Source organism: Micromys minutus (genome assembly GCF_963924665.1).
Source record: "Micromys minutus genome assembly, chromosome: 12".
NCBI lineage: Eukaryota > Metazoa > Chordata > Mammalia > Rodentia > Muridae > Micromys > Micromys minutus.
In genome coordinates this window covers 37,675,399-37,695,562 of record NC_137981.1, presented here as the reverse complement: position 1 = coordinate 37,695,562, position 20,164 = coordinate 37,675,399, and the positions used below count along the sequence as shown (strand labels likewise).

Sequence of the window (20,164 nt, the reverse complement as noted above, 5' to 3'; positions counted from 1 at the left end):
AGTGAGGCCATGGGATAGCAGCACCCTAAACCAATAGGCTGGTGTCCTTATTAGAAGATGAAGAGACACCAGAGATCTCTTTCTCTTTCCACACATGCACAGAGAGGAGGCCGAAAGAGAACACAGCAAGCAGGTGGCCATCTACAAGCCAGAAAGAGAAGCCTTAAGAGAGAGCCCAGCCCTGATGGCATCTTGATCTTGGACCCCAGAACTGTGAGAAAATAAGTGTCTACTGTGTGTGCCACGCAGCCTGTTATTTTGTTAAAGCAGCCCTGACAGCCCAATACACCACAAAATAGAACATTATTCGTCCATAAAAAGGAATTAAGTACCCAACCATTATTACAACATGGGTGAGCCTTGAAAATAAACTAAATGAAAAGAGACAGACACAGAAAATCACATTAATGTATTGTGTAATTCCTTTAAAACATTCAGAGCAGACAAAAGCGCAGACACAAAGTTGCAGGGGATGGAAGAAGGTTCTTGGAGTGATGGGAGTTTTCTAAATGACATTATGGGGATGGCGACACAGCACGGAGTGCTGGGAAAACTGCCATAGATTTTAAAGTTATTGATGAGACTTACCTCATTACAAAATACTTGCTTTAAAAAACAAAACACAACACAACCTCTAGTCTGGGGCTGGAGAGGAGGCTCAGTGGTTAAGAGTATTTGCTACTCTTGCAAGTAGATCAGATTTTAGCACCCACATGGTAGGTGGTTCACAATCATCTGTAACTCCAGTTCCAAAGGATCTTATGCCCTCTTCTGGCCTCCTTGTGTACTGCATGCATGTGGTGCACATATGTACAGGTAGACAAACACTCAAACATATAAAATAAAATATTAATAAAATATTTAAAAGACTAGTCTGACAAATGTTCTTTAACTATTTGTGTACAGCTCTTCTAGTTGTTCTTTTTGTACTTAAATGTTCTCTTCTCTGTCAACAGTTTAACTTCTAGTACTTTAAAGACTCTAATGTGTGGTCTGCTTTACATTACTTCTAACAAGAAGCCTGATGTCATCTTGTCCCTGTATATCTCCCAAGACTTGGGATCAAGGGCACATATCTCCACATCCAGCCTCTGGCCACTTGCAATATTTCCTCCTTAGTGCTGGTTTCAAGCACTTGCATAATGTACTTTAATATAGTTCTCTTCCTGGTTCTTCTGGGTGGAAGTGTCTGGATTTCCTGTTTCTGTAAATCCAGGAAGCTTTCATTGAAGTTTTTAGCCATTATTCCTTCATGTTTTTCCTTTTCTAATTGTCTGGCATGAGTTGGGTCACTCAGAAGTGGATCTGTCTGATCACAGGACCCTAAGATAACTTAGGCTTTAAAAACCTTTTTCTTAGGCCATCCCTCTGAGAAGCTTACACCACCCTGTACTTTTGTTTGTCTGTCTGCTTGTGATAGCCTCTGTCTCTCTCCTCTCCCCCTTAATGGTCATACTTACATCTATACTAATAAGTTTATTATTTTAATAAACCCCAACCTTGCTTCAAATTTTTCTTCCCCTCTGTTTTCTTTGTGACACTGCATGTTGTGCCTTCTCATTCATCAGTCTGATCTGTGCTTTAAGTGTGCTACTAAGTCTGTTCACTGGACTTCTATTTCACCAGTGTGAGCTCGGAGTTTACCTGTATGATCTTTATACTTCCCCCTCCATCTCATGATTTGAATAAGTAGAATAATGCTGAGTGTTGTATCACATGCCTGTAATGCCAATACTCAAAGGCTGAAGTAGAAGTATGCTGAGTTCAAGACCAACCTGGGCTTTGTAGTGAGACCCTGACAAAAGGCGAATTAAAACCTGTTACTACCTGTGGTCTTGCTTCTGATACCCTCTTCACTGTGAGTTGTATTTTCCTGTCCCTTATCTTTGTCTTGGAAACAATCTTAGGCAATTGTAAGTCATGTCTCATTTGTTTATATCTTCAGGATTTATTGTATTGTTATCCAGTGTCCGTTGTATGAAAGTCTTATGGCTTTTATTGGCTATTTTAAACAAGTGAGTAAGTAAATCCTGTCACTGTTAAGTCTTGTCTAGAAGCAAAAGTCTAGCAAATAAATTTTTTAATTGAACACAGATTGGACTCAAATGTACTAGGTAGCCCAGGCACAAGTACTGTTAATTGCTGAGCCATGTCTCCAGCCCCAAATTGAATGTTTTTGACATGAGGATGTAGCTCAGTGATGGAGCACTGCACAAGGTTCTGAGTTCAACACCAAATATTGCATACAAAAATGATTATAAAGTAGATATTCCTGAATGAACAGCTTCCAAACCAGAATGCTACCAACACTCCAGAAGCCCTTCCTGACTTCCAACACCACAAATTAATTTTGTTTTAAATTTATGTAAGAATAAACCAGGTGTGATAGTGTTTGTATATGATCCCAGCATAGCAGCCAAGGAGGGGAATCAGGAGTTTCAGGCCATTTTAACTACATAGAACCCAACACTTCCCAAAGTTAGGAGTGGTGACACACACCTTTAATCCCAACACTTGGGAGGCAGAGGGTCGAAAGCTAGCCTAGTCTACAGAGTGAGTTTCTGGACAGCAGAGGCTACCCATAGAAACTCAGTCTTAAAAAATAAATAAACAGAATTGGCTGCCCTAAACCAGGTATAAAGGTACATTTTTACTTCTCAGTAGTTGACAGGCAGAGATAGGAGAGTCTCTATGAATTCAAGACAAGCTAGGGATATAAGGTGGGGGGAGGGAGAGACGGGAAACCTTCCCTCTATTATTTGGGTAGTTTGTGTTTTTTGCATAGAGTGCTGTTAGGAACATCTCTGTGTGTCTTTGGGAGAACTTAGGTACTGGAGATAAATATGCATAAAACTGATATGTCATGTGGTAACTATGACAGTGTCAGTGTCATTTCCCCCTAAATTTTTCTAATGTGACTTTATCTATGCACTCTCTCAGTGATTGTGAATTCCAGTTGTCCAACCTTTGCTGTGTTTGATGTTGTCTATGTGCATTCCCTACTGAGACCCAAGAGAACAGGACTAATACTCTTCATTAAAATTACCTGGTCAGGGCCATTGAGAGGGCTCAGCAGGTAGAGATGTTTGTGTGCAAATCTGATGACCTTTGTTCAATCTCCCAGTCTCATGACGGGGGCAAGAAAGAGCTGACTCCTTAACATTGCTCTCTGACCTCTACACATGTCTACACACATGCTTTGGCACACGATGCCCACCAGCACATGATCATGCTTCCCCACCCCCTCATAGACAAACCCAATTGAAAAATAAATCAACTGGTTAGCTTGTAGTGGCACACACCTATAATCTTAGCACTTTAGCCAGGCTGGGCTACATAAAACCCTGTTTCTAAAATCTAAATTGAGTTGAGTGAAAGGCCCTGAAAGAGAGTGAACTTTTGTCATCACAGAGCCAGACAAACAGACCCTTTCCAGGACAGTTGTCCATTCTTGCTGCCATTCTGCTCTGCCCTCCAGACTAAGGGAAGCTGGGAACAGCCTGTAAATGAACACTCCCTGTACTTGCTGCAGAGACAACACTCGAATTCAGGTCTTCTGTATAGACCAAGTGGTTCTTAGCATGAGAGCAAACAACCAGTAGAGCAGCATCTCCTCCTGGTATATAAGGAAGAAAGCGGATCTAGTTTGCTTTTGTTGCTGTGATACACACCATGACTAAAGGCAACTTGGGGAGGAAAGGGTGGAATTTGTCCTGATCTTAGTCCATCACCAGGGAGACCAAGGTAAAAACTGAAGCAAAGGCCATGAAGGAATGCTGTCTTCTGGCTTGCTCTCCATAGCTTGTTCAATCCTTTTTTTTCTTTTCTTTTTTAAAGATTATTTTTATTTTATTTTCATGTGTGCATGTCTTTGTCTGCATGCATGTCTTTGCAGCATTTGTATGCAGTTCCTGTAGAGGCCAGGATGATGGTGGCAGACCCTCTGAGACTGTAGTTATAGACAATTGCGAGCCATCTAGCAGTATTTTTTTTAAATAAAGATTTAGGATTAGGACATTCCTTTTTTTTTTTTTTAAGATTATTTTATTTACCTGAGTACACTGTAGCTGTTTTTCAGAAACACTAGTAGAGGGCATTGGATCACATTACAGATTTTGTGAACTACCATGTGATTGCTGGGAATTGATCTCAGAACCTCTATTAGAGTAGTCAGTGCTCTTAACCACTGAGCCGTCTCTCCAGCCCCAATCTAGCAGTCTTAACCTACTTTCTTATACACCCCAGAATCACTTCTCCAGGAGTGGGACCACCCACCATGGTCCCACCCATACCAATCATTAATAATATTTTTTTTAAGCTGCAGAGACATATCTACAGGCCAATCATATGGAAGCAGTTCCTCAATTTAGTTTCCTCTTTCCAGGTGACTCTAAATTGTGTTGACAAGAAAACTAACCTGCAGTTTAGTCACATGGCAACTTGTTATGCTTTATGCTTTTCTGTAAACCAAAAGTATATAAAACTGAGTAATGTAACCAGTATTTTTATGTGCATTAGTTTTTTGCCTGCATGTATGTCTGTGTGAAGGTGTCAGATTCCCTGGAATTGGAGTTAAAGACAGGTGTGAGCTGCCATGTGGTTGCTGGAATTGAACCCAAGTCCTCTGGAAGAGCAGCTGGTGCTCTGAACCACTGAGTCATCTTTCCAGCCCATAGCCAGTGTTCTCTCTCACAAGCAGATGTATTAAAAAAGAGCCTGGCAGGAGCTTCAGCATTTGCCTGCACATAGAACTTAATACTCTGCAATCCTCACCTAAGGCACCTTGGGCCATGCAAAAGATAACTAACTAGAGCTCTTAGAGGCTTCACAGCTTGTGTTTATCGTTCTCAGTCAAGATGCTAAATTAGGAAGAAAATACTTAGCTCTAAATGATTGCCGTGATTTGAACTCTAATTTGCTAACAGAATTAGCAATCACTCTAATTAGAATCACTCTAATTGTTTATGAAAAGATGCACTGTCTCTGAATTAGGTAGTAAACCAAATGATGGCAATGGAAATGGTTTAGAGGCAATGAAGACTACAAGATTTCGTATTGGTTTCAATCAGAAACATCAAGTTCATTTTTTATTGTGCTTAATGTTGAAAAGTGCAAAAATCCCAGTTTATGGTGGTGAGGCTCTGAGAGTAAAGGAGTTTGCTGCCAAGCCTGACAACCTGAGTTTGGTGCCCCAGAATCCAACATGTATACATACAAATAAATGTAATGCAAAAGCAATTCTTGTTTTGGTTTTTCAAGACAGGGTTTCTCTGTGTAGCCCTGGCTTTACTGGAATTCACTCTGTAGACCAGGCTGGCCTCAAACTCACAGAGATATGCATGCCTCTACCTCCTAAGTGCGGGACGTGCACCACCACCACCCCATATGGACTACAAATTTTGAATACCAGTAGTTTTAAAAATAGCACAATGTTTTGGCAGTTACATTAATGCTGCAAACATTCTTGCATATTTCTTGTCATACCTACATGAAGTCTACTGTACACTTACCGAGGAATGGTGGCTTGGTCTCTGTTCAGTAGACAACAGTTATCCAAAATGATGGTGGGTCTGCAGTCCCACTTCTCGGACACAGGTTCCTGTGCTCAATCTTGTCAATCTTGTTCTTCAAGCTTTAATTTTTTGTTTGTGTATAAAAGAATATTTTGTGCATTTTTAAAAATGAATCATTTTAAAATTTTAGCATTTGCTTACAGGAAAATCCTTTTAGCATTTACTTAAGATTGTCCCTTTATTAAATGTATTATTTGTGTGTACGTGTACATACATGCATGTACTAATGGAAACCCTGGAACTGGTTTCAGGTAGTTCTGAGCTGCCTGATGTGGGTACTGGGAACCAAACTCTGGATCTTCCTAGAGAGCAGCAGGATTTCCTAACTGTGGAGCTGTCTCTGCAGCCCCAGATTTCCCTCCTAGTTTTCTGTCTTTAACCCTCTGCTCACATTTTAGTTTAGAGAGTTTTATAGATTTATTGTGTTCTTTTAGAAAATTGCTTTTTATATTTTGCACTTTGTTTGTGAGACAGTCTTTGGTGTACATCTTGTATCTATCTGTCCAGATTTTGGAAGTCTTTCCAGACTTTCCAACAGCTGATTGCGGTGTTGCGCTTGCCCTTTTTCATGTAGAAAACATGATTTTTAATGCTCTCTAGTTTCATTGGCATTGTCTATGGGATCTGAGATCAGGATTAATGATCTGAGGTTTTAGAGTCATACTGCTGAATACAGCATTTTAAGTGTCCCATGATATTGCCTCTTATGGCCACCACATTGGGCAGCACTGATGTAAAACATTCCAAAAGTTGTTATAGATCTTTGCTTCTCCTTCTGCTTGGTACCACCAGCCATCATCACCCTGGAAACCACTTTAAACTGCACTTTGAGCTTGAGGGTTTATAACGATGCAGGTGTATGCAGTTGAGCTGCAGATGTAAATGAAGTCTTCCTTGAGACTACTAGCTGTCAGGGAGATCTCTCTTTACATCAGAAGATACCTATGGATAATAGATCCTGTTCCTTTGCTCAGATGATGAAAGTAACGTTGAAATTACCAGACTGGATTCGGGAAGTCCCTATGTGCTGAACGAACAGCAGCCTTTGGTCTTACCTCGAGTGCCGCAGTCTAAGGTGCTGTCAATCACTTCAAATCCGGTAAGCCCCAGAGCGGGTTGCGAGAACCCAGAGAAGCCAGAGGAAGCTTGCTTGGGTGTTTGCCTTGGTCGCATTATTTCTAGCAAGAAATTCCATAACAGTATACCTTTTTGAGAGATGGTGTCACTGTGTAGCTCAGTCCAGCCTTGAACTCAAAATCCCCCTGCCTCAGCTTTTTAAGTGCTGGGATTAGAAGTGGTTACAGCTAGTTCTTGAGAGAAAGAGGAAGGAAGATGTTTTTAAGGCAAAAGAGATGGTTAAAGGTCACATTAGAACAACTACAATTAACACCTATAAAGCCTTTGAAATTTAGGTTATTAAATAAGACTTGGGGAGACATGGACCTTGTACTTCTGGCTACTCAGACGGCTGGCACAGGAGGAGTACTTGAGCCCACCACTTCAAGGCCAGCCCATGCAACACAGACAGACACTGCCATAAAAACTTAAAATAAAAAAGCAAAGAGTCCAACCAAAAAAAAGAAAAAAGAAAAAAAAACCCAAAGAAAGAAAACTCAAAAGAACAATGAATGGAACCAGCACTCTAGTTAAAGATACGTTAGCAGAAGAGTTCAGACCATGCACTGATAAAAAAGATCATTCTTTTGCAATTATTTTTTTGTTGTTCCAGATTTTGCTTGTGACTTTACTATTTAGGTTTTCTTTTCTCTTGTAAACAATAATAATGTTCCTCTCTCCCTATGAGAATGGCCATTAGGTGATTTCATCTGTATTGATGAGCTACCACTTGGAAATATAGAACAGCAGTAAAAAAAAGAAAAAAGAAAAAAAGAACCCTGTCTTGACAGTGCTCTTTGGGGGCTACTGGCCAACTATTCTAAAAGTTAAGGCACAAGTGTGGGGGGAATGGATAAATACCTAACTGGAAACACTAACTTTGCAAACTTAGCAAATGAAGCAGGTGTCTTCACCAACCAATGTCTGCTTTTGACACATAGATGAGTTTCTGCCAAGCAAGTGGTCATCAGCCAAACGTGAATGGCCTCTTGATTCATGGGATGCCTCTACAACCAAGGAATCTCTCCCTGATGGATAAGCTCCTGTAAGAAGCTCGAGTTGGGATACACTGTAGAGCTTAAATAGAGTGCTGAGGAAAAGGGAAAGCAACATCAGTCACCTCCATGCCACCGAGTGGAGGCATCCAGGGAGGAAAACATTTAAGGGGCAAGGACTCTATGCCTGGGAGCTGGTAACTGGGAAAGGTACCCTGGACCTGGCCACATACAGCCTAGTGTAGCTGAGAGTCATGTGAGAGCTGCCCAAATGGAGTGCTGTGCAGTCCCAAAGGAGAAGACTCTGATGAGTCCGTGTCTAGGGATTTAGATGATCACAGCCGGTCTAGGTAGGAAGAAGGATATGTGAAAAGAGTTGGAGATGGGAATTATTAAATACTTAGGAAGAAGTAGACCATTTTGGTTTAGAAGTGTAAGATGTCAGAACTTCAATGCTTTCTGGCCAGAGGGATTGTTTAGTGAATACAGGTGCCCACTACCAAGCCTGACAACCTGAGTTTGGTTCCAGGGTCCTACATGATGGAAGGAGAGAACTGGCTTTTAATAGTGTCCTCTGACAACACACACACACATACACACACATACACACACACACACACACACACACACACACACACACACACACACACTGACATGTGCATGCCCACACACAGAAAAGGATTTTTTTTTTTTGAGACTGTTTCTCTAAGTAGCCTTAGCTGTCCTGAAACTTGTTATACAGACCAAGTTGACCTCCACTCAGATCCACCTGACTCTGCCTCCTGACTAGGATTAAAGGCATGTACCAACACATCTGGCCCACAGAACAATTTTTTAGAACTTCAATGCTTCCAATCAAAGATCATTGGCAATACTGTAGGATTTACATAGGCCATGGCAAAATTAGTGGGGAAAGGATTTATAAAATTAATAAATGTGATCAGGTTGTGAATGGCTACATCACATTGGTACTTGTCCATGACCACTGTAATTGGGCATCGTAATTTATCTACGCTGTATTCACTAGGTTGCCTCTGGGTTGGGTTTATTATGCAGAAAGGCACTATATGTATTTTTGCATAGGTCATTTTTGAGGACATAAAGTCATATTTCTCTTGAGCCAATACCTAGAAGAAGCCAAAACAGGTGTGTGTGCATTTAATTTTTGAGAAACTGCCAAATACTGACACCATCCAACAGTCATCACCAGCAAAGCTAGCTTCATCTGGGGACCATACATTAGGGGTAGAGGCAGACTCCACTGTCAGAAGGAACTGAGAGTAAAGAATCTACACCAAAATTCAAGCAAGAGCTGTGGGTCTGCAGTCAGCACTAAGGCAGGTCAAGGAGTGGGTGAACAGGACCACAGTGGAGCTCGTCCCGAGACTTGTCTCTCAAGTGTTTGTTCCCACCATTCAAAGGTGAAGGGTGAATGACAGAGAATAGGAGACAGTGTAGCAACAGGAAGCAAAATCAAAAACAGGGATTCCAAGCTCAGGACATATGCCTTATGGGAAATATTAGTTTCTTTTAGATTCTGTTTTGAGTAATGAATGTGGAAGATTCAGCAATTGACTTAAAGGTCACCCAGTAAGAGATGACAGTTGAACCCACAGACAGGAGAGGAGGTGACAGAATGGAACACTGATGGAGAGCAGCTAGAGCATAGTGAGGGTGGACTTGTATCCAGTGCCTTGGTGGTTGCAGGATTTGGAAAGGAGAATGAATGCCCAGGTGCTAGGCCTAAGACTGGGGGATCGCTCATCTTCCTACAGGGATCCACCGCTCCTACTACCTTGGGCAGCATATGGCTGGGGCCTTTTGATTGTTCCCAGCTTCAAGATTCCAGACTGAACTGTAACTAAGTTCCAGTTAGCCAGCACTTTAGAGGTTTATTTGTGTGTATAAATGTCTTGCTTCCACATATGTGTATGCACCACGTGTGCAGTGTCCACAGAGCTCAGGAGGGTTTTGGATCCCCTGCAACTTAACTCACTATTTCAGTATCAAAATAAGAGCCACACTGATACCTGAGTGTCTAACCATGAGGACATTTTGTCAGCTCAAAAAGTGCTTCGAGTCTTGTGGAACCCTGAGTGGGGAGCACAGAGTGCCTGTCAGCCTGGCTTTTCTTGTAAATGAACAAATGACTGTGTGGCAAGTAGATTGTGGGCACTTTCTGAATCTCCATTCTAGGAAGTTATAGTTGAAACAGGTCATTGTTGGATACATACCTATAATCCAAGCACTTGACATTCCCGCCTGTCCTAGGCTATTTAACAAGTCCCCCGTCTTAAAAACAGCCTCTCATGTCTGAAACTTAGATAACCTTCTGGAAGCCAGTTTGCCCTTTTCCTCCCTGAATGTCTCAGGTTAAGGCTTTTTACCCTGAGCCCTGTCTTCTTTTACGTAGTGATTTTCATTGTGGGTTTCTGATTTGGCCACTAGAGATCTTGATGACAAGCTACTTATGAGGCCTGGGTCCAGTTCCATCCTTTCAAACCGAAATTGGCCAAACCGAGCCATGGAGCTTACTACATCATCTTTGTCATATACAACGCAGTCTGCCAGGAGGCGCAATCCCCCACCTCGTACCCTTCATCCAATCAGCACAAGCCACTCACGCGCTGGAACACCATGGCCTGCAGAAGAAATCCTCAGAGGACCCCGGGTGTAGGTTTCAAATTCAGACTCTCTGAAACTGGTAAACTAGTAACAGTAAGTGTGAGAATCATCATAGAACAGGCTTCAGTAGAAGACTGGGGCTATGCCCAAAACTAATGACTATGTAGTCACACAGTGCAGTCTACAGGTTTAATCCAACTCAAATTTTTATTTAAGTTTTAGTGAAATACAAAACTGGATGAGATCATTCTATTGATTCAGTTAAAGTTACATTTGTGAAATTTAAGGGAGAAAAGCGGGAGGGATTAAAAAACCTCTTTGCTGCCCCTATTCTGAAAATTTAGATGGCTTCAAGCCTCCTGAGCACACTGAATTGTGAGGGCTTGGTTTACCAAGTTTCTCACCACTCTGTGTTGTTACAACTTTGCTTTTGCATATTGGTCTTGCTGCTGGGATCTTCAGTCCGGTGACTGCAGACACACTCTGTTCTCCCTCACCAATGACCTTGGGTCGGAACAATCTGCTGCCGCCTATTGGAACAGCTGAAGTAGAGCACCTGCCGCAAACAGTAAGCCTTGCACCCTGCCTTCCTGGGCTGACTCTGAGCTCTCACCAGCTGCTTAGGAATGGGTTCCACAGCTGCTGATACGGGACAGGGCTGGTATGGAACAGGTGCAGCTCCCAGGACACAGTTAGCTATTTCTGTGACTTTCATCTCCTCTGCAGAAATCCCATGGTGACTCCAGCCGAGCCCGAAGTGCAGTGGTGGACGAGCCTAACCAGCAGCCCCAAGAGAGGCTCCTTTTGCCTGTCTTCTCTAGACCCAACACAACTCAATCATTTTTGGTAAAGTGCTTCCTATTTATCTGTTTTGGAGGGGTTAACACAGTGTCTCAGCCCATGCTGGTCTTGAACTCCCAATCCTTCTGCCTCAAGCTCCTATTTGTCTTTGATAGTTGGGGAAAATGAGACAGGGAATTGATTATGTTTGGCAAATTTTAGGATGTATCTAGTGGCTTGATTAACTCTTAAGGAAAATAGTTGGATGTTCTAATGATAAAATACCATTCTAGGTGTAGCTTCCTAAAATCCTAAGTGATCCCCTGCCTCATTCTTTTGGAGATAAAATGCCCTACTTATAAAATAAAAATCTCAGCAACATACTCTAAACATAAGCACACAAGCACACACAAGCTCCACTGCATACCTGCTCGGCCTGACTTTGATGTCTTCCCGGCTCTTGTGCAACTTACACTGTAAAGTGGGGTCAGGTGGAGAACCTGGAGTGACTGAGTTGACCCTCTTCCTGATGAGTGTGCTAATTGTTCACACTTGCCTCCTCAATTATTGTGCACTTACTAGCCCTTTTAAGGAAGTACTTTAATGGTGGCATTTGTAGCTCATGTACCCAACCTGACCCTTGAACCATCTACTAACAGTGGAGGGAGTTTGTATCTATGTTTCACAGGGCTCCCATAACAAATGACCACAAAGTGGGCAGCCAAAACAACAGAAATGTATCACTCTTACAGTTACAGAAACTGAAAGCTCTCTGCAAGCTTTAGAGACTCTTTCTTGCCTCTCTGTAGCTTCTGTGGTTACCTACAATACTTGGGCAGGATGGGTGTGTAGCCTAAAAGATAAGCCCCCCCAGATCCCAGTAAGAAACCATGTTGCCAAAACAAGGTCTTAAGGACCACACCAAAGGTGGGAACCTGCCATGTGCCCACGTGTGGCTACATACTCACACTGCTCAAAGACACAAAGAAAAATTAATTTTAAAAAATTGGGGTAAGAGAGATAGCTCAATGGTTAAAAGCGTTGTCTTCAATTCTCAGCACCCACACAGCAGTTCACAAGTGTCTCTAACTTCCTGGTCATACATATAGTCATCATGCCTATTTCAAATAAAATTAAAAGATAATAGCCATTTAATTTATAGTCCACTCTAAAACAACATTTCACCTTAACTTGGTTACTTATGCAAAGAAATGGTTTTCAAACATAGTCACATTCACAGGTTCCAGGATGATGTGAATTTAGAAGGGCACTCAGTGGTCAACTCAAAATTCCATGAGGCTTGAGTTAAGAGGAAAAGTCGCAGAAAAGGCCAAAAGAGAAGTGAAGTTCTGGTCCATGGAGTCACTGTGAATCCTGGAAGCCTGAGAACATCTGAATTGGCCTCCTAATTAGATTCAGAACATTTGTTAAGCAATGTTTATGTTCTATATGTTTTTTCCTTTTAAAATTTAATTTTAGTTGCCTTAGGAATAACAGAACATATGAAAGCACTTCAAAATCACTTTTTAAAATGTTTATTTTGAAACAGTAAGACTTGCCTACCTTAGCATTATTTTCCCTATTCCCTATCATAAAGATTCAGTAGCAGCTCAGTATAACTAAAAGTGTGAGTGCTGAGCCTCAGGCCTGGAGCTATTGACTAGAACCCTGCTCCTTGGTGCTTTCATCTAGGCTAGGAGTCAGTAAACCTCAGCCCATGAGCTCTGCAAGGGCTACTGGCTGTTTCTGTAAGTAAAGCTTTATTGAAGCAGAGTCACCAAGTGCATTTGTCTATGGCTACTTTTACTTTTTACTTTTTCAATAGCTATCTTAGGTCACTGCAATCGCTGCCATGTGGCCCCTAAAGCAATCTGCTAATCCCTCACCTTTCTGTTGTTTTGGCTGCCCATGTTGTGGTTGTTTGTTATGGGAGCCCTGAGAAACATAAATACAAGCTCCCGCCACTGTAAGTAGAAGATGATTCAAGGGTCAGGTTGGGTACATGAGCTACAAATGCTGCCATTCTGAAAACAGGTACTTTCTTCTCACAACGGTTGATTCTATTGAAATGGTACACTGTAACATCAGATGGCATTCTTTTGGCCAGCTATGGTATTACAAGCCTGCAATCCCAACACAGTGGAGGCAAAATAAAATATCTTTTTGTGTCTGCATATTTACACCGTATGGATTTGTAAATGTTAAGGTTTTCTTAAAAGATGTAGTAAGACAGTTATAGAATATGCAGCTCCTACAGGTTAGCAAATCACTTTGTGAACATCATCTGGCTTGGAATATTCTACTTGGAATTCAGTACAGATTGGAAGATGAATTTTTCATTGTTAACATCAAGGTTTTCCCCTGGTGGTTTGAGTGAGATGTTCCCCATAGTTAGGAGGTATGGCCTGCCTGAAGGAAGTTTATCAATTGAGCGAGTGTAAGTTTAAAGACGCCCACCAATTGCTAGCTAGATCTCTCTGCTTCCTGCTTGCCATTGAAGATGTGGATTCTCAGCTGTTCCTCCCACCATGCTTTCTGCCCCCCACCTTGATGGACTCAATAAACCATTCCTTCTTTCTGTCCCCTTACTCATGGTGTTTTATCAAAGCAGGAGAAAAGGAACTAATACACTCTGGAAGCCTCAAACAAGTATCTTTTGAGAGAGGCTACATCCTAACATGCGTTTTCTTTTCGTTTAGCCAGACACACAGTACCGAAGCTCATGTGCATCTGAGTATCCCCATCCGGCCCGACCTGGCAGGGGGTCTGCAGGTACAGATGGGGTTGCAGTTCTTGCTTTTATCTTCTTTACTCCTACACAGCTGGCTTTCCTGCAGGCTTTTCTATACTTAGTTGTCCCCCATCGGAATAACAAGAGGGGTATAAAAGAAAGGCCAACTACTCAAAGCCCATAAGTTCCTGATTTCTGCTTTTATTTAAAATACCAAGTAAATTAATCTTTAAGGTAAATAACTGTGCTTGTTTGTTTTTAACAAAAATATTTGAGGGACCAGAAAAAAAAAAAGTCTCAGTGACTTTAAGAGTACTTGTTCTTCCAGGTAACCTAAGGTTCCCAGCATCCATGTCAGGCAACTCACAACCTCTAAGTCCAGTTTCAAGAGCTCAGACTCCCTCTTTTGGCCTCCATAGGTACCCCATACATGTGTGGCCCAAAAAGTCTTTTCCTTTTTGATTTTTCAAGACATGCTTTCACTGTATAGTCCTGGCTGTCCTGGAACTCGCTCTGTGGACCAGGGTGGCCTCAAACTCAGAGATCCCCCTGCCTCTGCCTCCTGAGTGCTGGGATTAAAGGCGGCGGAGTGCCACCACTATCCAGCATCAATCTTGTTTTTTTTTTAAAGCCTCCAGTCTAGTTACTACATTCAGCCACACTTTTAAGTAACATGTTTAGTTTTAAGTTGTTAAAATGTGCATCTCAGTTTTTAATGAACAAGCTCTCAAGCAAAACTAGGCTAATTTTGGTTTTGGTTTAAGACAACAGTCTCAATTATTCAGCCCTGACAGCCCTGGAACACAGACCAAGCTGGCGCTTAAATAACAGAGATCCTCTTGCCTTTGCCTCCCCAGTGCTGAGACTAAAAGTGACACGCCATCCAGTTTCCTTTTACTTCTTAGACTCTAGTAGTCTTCTCAATAGAGTAAACCATTTAAACATGGTTTTTAATGCCTTGGTGAACATATACTTCTCAGTACTTAAGAGACCATCTTCAAATTTAAAGTCCAACTACTAATTTATGCAAAAGTCCCTGAGACATGAACTTTGATGTTTATTTCAAAATATAGACCATTTACTAATGTTATTCTGTGTAATTCTATGTCCTACAGGTCCTCAGTCACATGGGTCTACAAAACCTCAAAGCAGAGCTGGACCCATCTCTAGAGCCAGGCAGTGACCACAGGGCAAGCGAGAACCTGCAAGGTTGCAGCAGACTTGGGGAGCACGTGGAGGCTTTCATGCACCAGCGCTCAGGCACCAGATGATGTGAAGCTCCTACAACCAGCAGCTCGGTCCATCAAGAGTTATCTTGGAACAAATGTCTGAGAAACACTACAAAGTATCTGCCAAAGACTGCATGGGTAACTGTTTCTGTGTATAGTTATTGCCTTATTTCAGCTTAAACCTATTCCATGGGAAAGTAAAGATTGTACCCAAAGACTTGACAATGAAAAACCATCCCAAATCACTGCTCACGTTGTCTGTAACCAATCACCTGTTCGATTCTTGTACAATTCAGTGAGATTACATACACACAAATTATTCAGATCACTGGGTTCAGAATATTTCTGCTTATATTAATTTCTGGAGAAATGCACTCAGTTTTAATGTATTTTTAGGAGAAAGTGCTGCCAACAATCTGAGATATTCATCAAATAAATGGCATTCCTAAACTTTTAAGTTTTTACATTTTATTTTTGTGGCGGGGGAGTATACACATGTGGTCAGAGGAGAGCTTTCAGGAGTCAGTCCAAGAGCTGAACTAAGGATCATCAGACTTGATGGGTGGGGGTAGGGAGTAGGTGCCTTTACCTGATGAGCAATCTTGCTAGCCAAGCTTTCTCTTTAAAAAGCAGAATGAAACAAGCGTTAACTAAAAGTACTGGTGTAAACTAAAGCTTGACATCAGGGTCTGTGTGCGTGTGTGCGCATGTGTGTGTAGGCCAGAGATCACTGGGTGTTCTTCATTGTTTCTCCATCTCATGTCTCAGATCTGTCACTGGTTTGTTTTGCTTTGTTTTTTGTCCCCAGTAGGGATCCAGACTCAGTCTCCATGCTTATGAGCACTTCACCACTGAGCCGGTTCTCCATAACTCTACAATAGCAAATCACAGGCGAGCCAGAGCTACAAAAAGACTCATCTAAAACCAAACAAGACAGATCAAAACACTTAAAAATCCTGCTGCACTTAATACATGCAATTTAATGAGTTTGGATCCATTCTTGGAGATGAAAAGTTCAGAGAAGGCCAATGAAATACCTAACCTTGTGTCCTGCAAAGACAAGACTGTGACATCTATCTGTGCCAAAGCCAGCCTGTCTGTTGCCATGCTACCTAGATTACTTAAGTCCTTTAAATAAAACACTTTTTGTTTACAGACCAATGGGGTCATTTAAATAATCCACCAGACCTTTGTCATTTTTTCTTTATTTAGCCATATACAATCTTACAAAAAAGTTTGTAATAATATGAATACCCACATCTACTGCAAGGACAGAAGACAAACCTAACAGTAGAACAAGCAAAGATCTGTTAGGCTTAAGACCAAAGCACAGTGGCATTTACTTAGAAGACAGCTGTTCAGCAAGTGTTTTGAGGGTGTTCTCCATAGGTAGAGCATCTCTTCAGTGCATGCACATCAGCAAGAGCAGCCCACAGAAACCAATATTCTAGATAGAGCTCTTTGGGTACAAGGCCCACAGAGGCAAATGTCAAACCCACCCTCCCATCCATCACCACTGCACATCCTTCACGTGAAGCCCTCACAGTGTTAGGTGAATTCTATAAACTAAGATCAGGTTGATGAATCCTGCTTAGCTTAGGCAGGACAAACAAGTTCTCTCAAAGGTTACATTAATAGCTGCCTTTACCTTGTCTACACAGTACCACTGACATAACCCGTGATGAGAAAAACTCCATTACTTCTTTTCCTTCTTGTGTGCTGTTCTTTTCCCTCCTTTGGAAGGTTTGCAGTATTTTGCTTCCATTTGAGCCAGAAAACTGTCCATTTCTTTTTGCCGATCCTTTTGTCTGCTCTATTTGAGAAGTTAAAACACAGCTTTCAAAATGCAACCCTATCTGCTGAGACCAAGTATTTCATTGTTAGAGAGTTGGGTAAAGCACAGCAGTGACTGATAACGGGCATGTGCTTCCTCTGTAGTGGTGACATCTGCACAACTTGGGGCGGGGGTTGGGGGCTTCACTGAACTGTATATTCTCAAAACCCCAAAGATGCTATAAATTATGTGTAATTGTACCTTTATAAAAAAGCCTGAAATACATTCCAAACAGCATACACACAATACCAGTGAGCCTGTGAGGGGAGCCTGCCACCTTTACCTGGATGAGTGCTTTCAGGCTATCCGCTCCTTCTTCCAGTCCCAGCTCCTTTCTGCTCAACTCTGCTTCTTTAGCCTCTTCCTGAGCCTGAACAGAAGCTTTCATCAGACTCCATGACAATCAAGAAATAACAAACAAACGTTTCTTCCCCCTAAAGAAAATGTGAAGACCCCTTCTTGAGCTGGAGTTCTATAAACTGCTTAAGGCCAGCAGCCCGATTCCAGTAAGTCCTTCTCCTTTATCCCCAATTCTACTTCCTAGAGAGTCCAAGTGCTCCAGCATCCTGAACCATGAGGAGACACAGAGGAACCTACTAGGTAAACTGAAGGGTCACACGGCCAGGGATAGCTTCAAAAGGGGTGCCAAGTACCAGGCACTTCAGGACCTTCACCTGAATCTCCATTTAGTACACAGCACTAGTGGCAGCCTGGTGGGCAGCAGTGATTTGAATGCTTTCTCTGGAGCTGTTAGCAGCACTTCTTGCTCTAACAGAGGACACGCCCAGCACCCACACCAGGTTGTCTCACTCTAGCTCCAAGGACTAGACAGCCTCTCTGGCTCTGTGGGCACCCACACTCAGGCATTCACACACACCACAACACAAAAATAAAATGTTCTCTGAGTAGTCAGAAAAAGAATTAGCAAATTCAGTTTTGGTCTTTCTTTACCTGATTTCAAAGCTGCCTTCATTTAGCAAAATTTGCCAAAATACCACAACAGCTAACAGCAACAACTGTGAAAGTTTTAACTCATTGTAAAACTTTCCAAATAGCAAAGAATTCCATCACCGCCAGGAATAATGATAAATTGGGATCTTGTTATTCCAGAACAAAAACAAGATTTGTTTTATTTTTGTCTCTTCAAATTCAGCATCCCTCAATCCCTTTACATAGCTTTCAGACTGTCATTCCCCTCAAATCCTAACTTTCTCAAACCAAAATCCTGATAAAATACAGCTGTTCTGTTTTACATGAGAAAACGATTAACAAGCAGCAGCCAGGCAGGGCTCTAAGCCATGAAATAGGCCTGGCAGTCTTCTCTGTAAAGCAGGCCCCTAAACTCACCCCAAACACTAAGGTCAGTTTTTCTCTCTGCATGCTCTTGTTCTAAAAGCTCCAGGTCTTTGCCCATCCACTTGAGCTACACAAAAGACAAGTACCCACCAGACATCTCACATCTTAAACTTCCAGTTCTCCCAGCAGCTCCAATTGTGAAAGCCAAGATGAAGTAACTGTTGCTTTAACAGCAGTACAGAATAACTTTTCCAAAGAGCATAATTAGAGATGTTTGCTACCTTCAACTCCTTGGCCATCATCCCCACTATCCCTGGTTAAACAGGGATGAAGGTATGAAGAATCACAAGTCCCAATCCTAAATTCTAAGCAGTTGTGCCCCTCACAATGGGGACAAGAGAGATCACCCAGTGGTAACACAAAAACTAGAGGTGTCAGATCTTTGGGAGTTACAGATGGTTGTGAGCCACCATCCAATCTTGGTCCTGGAAGTTGAATTTGGGTCTCTGTAAGAACAGTACATGCCCACTGAGCCATCATCACTCCAGCCTCTTCGTGTGTGTGTGTGTGTGTGTGTGTGTGTGTGTGTGTGTTTAAAATAATTATACGTATTTTATAGAAATTTTTCAATGTGTTCTCTCTCCCTCTCCTGGGCCGTTTTGGAGAATTAGGAACCTCCTACGTACTAGACAACCAAAGCAACACGGACCCACACACCACAGCCCAACCTCAGAACTGACAATCCTCAGTGCTCAAGCACTGGGAGCACCACACTGCCATTCTCCACTTTTACCTAAGCACTGTCCTGCCACCTTTTCCTTGTTCGATAACCACACAAGGCCCACGGCCCTGTAACCAGACTCTATTTAGCACAGCCTCCTATGAAAAGTCTTTCAGAATCACTTTAAAGTGACTGCAAACAATGCATAATGTGAAATCATTTCAGCACAATGGACCATAATAAACGGGCTTCTTCCTGATCGTCAGATCACTGCTAAAGGTCAACCAACTCATCTTGAGAAGTCTGTATGTCCATCGTTGTAGATACACCAAGACCCCCTTTTTTGGAAGCAGCTGTATTCTGAACATTCACTTACCCTTCTTTTCCTTGCATTCATCTTTTGCTTAGACTCTTTGACGAAGGCATTGTAGGATGGAACCTCTTTGGCATCAATAGCTTTTTGAATGATGTTTCTTATCCTGGGTTCATCTGTGTATTGTACACAAAGCACAGACTCCATGATCTGATCCATGTCGCCCTTGAAGTCCAGATAGGCCTGCTTAATATCGTTTAGCTCTTCTTCGGAGCCTTTGTATGTCTTTTCAAAAGCTTGAATATCTTCTAGCGATATCTAATAACAAAGAAGATTGCTTTAACAATTTCTCAAATTGTTCTTATGGACTGAATGATGGTAATTAATCAAAGTCACCAAAGCTCTTTACCTTTTTAAAGAGTAATCTCCAATACGCATCCCAGTCCCGGTCTTGGCTGAGGCCATCAGAGTCTTCGTCCACTGTCCCCTGTTCATCGTACACAGCTTTCTGCTCCTTGTCACTCAGAACCGCGTAGACTCTCCCCAAGATCTGTAAACAGAGCATACAAAAGTCACCCTGATCCTCCCACTGAAACAGGGCAGCTAGAAAAGCTTAAAAATAACAAGCCGAAGATCAGCAGTGCACTGTCCTAGGAACGGGGACCCCGCGAGAGCACAAGGCCGGGCCCGTCCGAATGCGGGCCCACAAACCTGGAAGCGGCGGGTGGCGTCCTCTTTCTGGTCCTCCTCTACTCTGTCGGGGTGCACTTGCAGGGACACCTTGTGGTAGCCGCGTCGGACCTCGCTGTCGGAAGCCTCGCGCCGTACGCCCAGCACCTGGTAGAGGTCGGCGGTGCCAAACACCTGCTCGCACAGCTCCAGCAGCCCCATGCCAGGGAAGAGTCTGCTCCGCGAACTCTGCGAAGCTGTGAGCACAGCCGCTCCCCCCGC

General features: G+C 42.4%; 2 protein-coding genes across 4 annotated transcripts in view; one reads left to right on the top strand and one right to left on the bottom strand.

Moving 5' to 3' along the window:
- The window catches only part of FAM149B1 (family with sequence similarity 149 member B1), a 34,580-nt gene extending 19,137 nt beyond the window's left edge, over positions 1-15,443 (top strand). For 2 of the 3 annotated variants that reach the window (XM_080926410.1, XM_080926409.1), the window contains 7 exons: positions 6,548-6,672; positions 7,631-7,734; positions 10,133-10,357; positions 10,772-10,877; positions 11,036-11,155; positions 13,789-13,861; positions 14,936-15,443. In XM_080926410.1, the coding sequence (XP_080782536.1) occupies positions 6,548-6,672; positions 7,631-7,734; positions 10,133-10,357; positions 10,772-10,877; positions 11,036-11,155; positions 13,789-13,861; positions 14,936-15,003 (821 nt within the window). In that variant the 3' untranslated portion in view covers positions 15,004-15,443. Of the gene's footprint in view, positions 1-6,547; positions 6,673-7,630; positions 7,735-10,132; positions 10,358-10,771; positions 10,878-11,035; positions 11,156-13,788; positions 13,862-14,935 lie in introns of those variants that run through there. The other variant, XM_080926411.1, reaches the window with a different exon arrangement.
- An 865-nt stretch (positions 15,444-16,308) lies between these two features.
- Positions 16,309-20,164, bottom strand: DNAJC9 (DnaJ heat shock protein family (Hsp40) member C9). Its single transcript, XM_080926877.1, has 5 exons — positions 19,925-20,164; positions 19,623-19,763; positions 19,277-19,531; positions 17,167-17,253; positions 16,309-16,862 (listed from the first exon to the last, which is right to left on the bottom strand). The coding sequence occupies exons 1-5, from the start codon at positions 20,102-20,104 to the stop codon at positions 16,746-16,748; spliced, it is 780 nt and encodes a 259-aa protein (XP_080783003.1). The 5' UTR covers positions 20,105-20,164; the 3' UTR covers positions 16,309-16,745.

What these genes read in the sequence shown, in the direction of transcription:
- DNAJC9 (XM_080926877.1), bottom strand. Translation starts at nt 20,104, where the DNA reads ATGGGGCTGCTGGAGCTGTGCGAGCAGGTGTTTGGCACCGCCGACCTC. An exon ending in GGAGATTACTCTTTAAAAAG is followed by an intron (nt 19,532 to 19,622) that starts GTAAAGAGCTTT and finishes CTTTGTTATTAG; the next exon opens with ATATCGCTAGAAGATATTCA. An exon ending in GCCTGAAAGCACTCATCCAG is followed by an intron (nt 16,863 to 17,166) that starts GTAAAGGTGGCA and finishes CTTCTCAAATAG; the next exon opens with AGCAGACAAAAGGATCGGCA.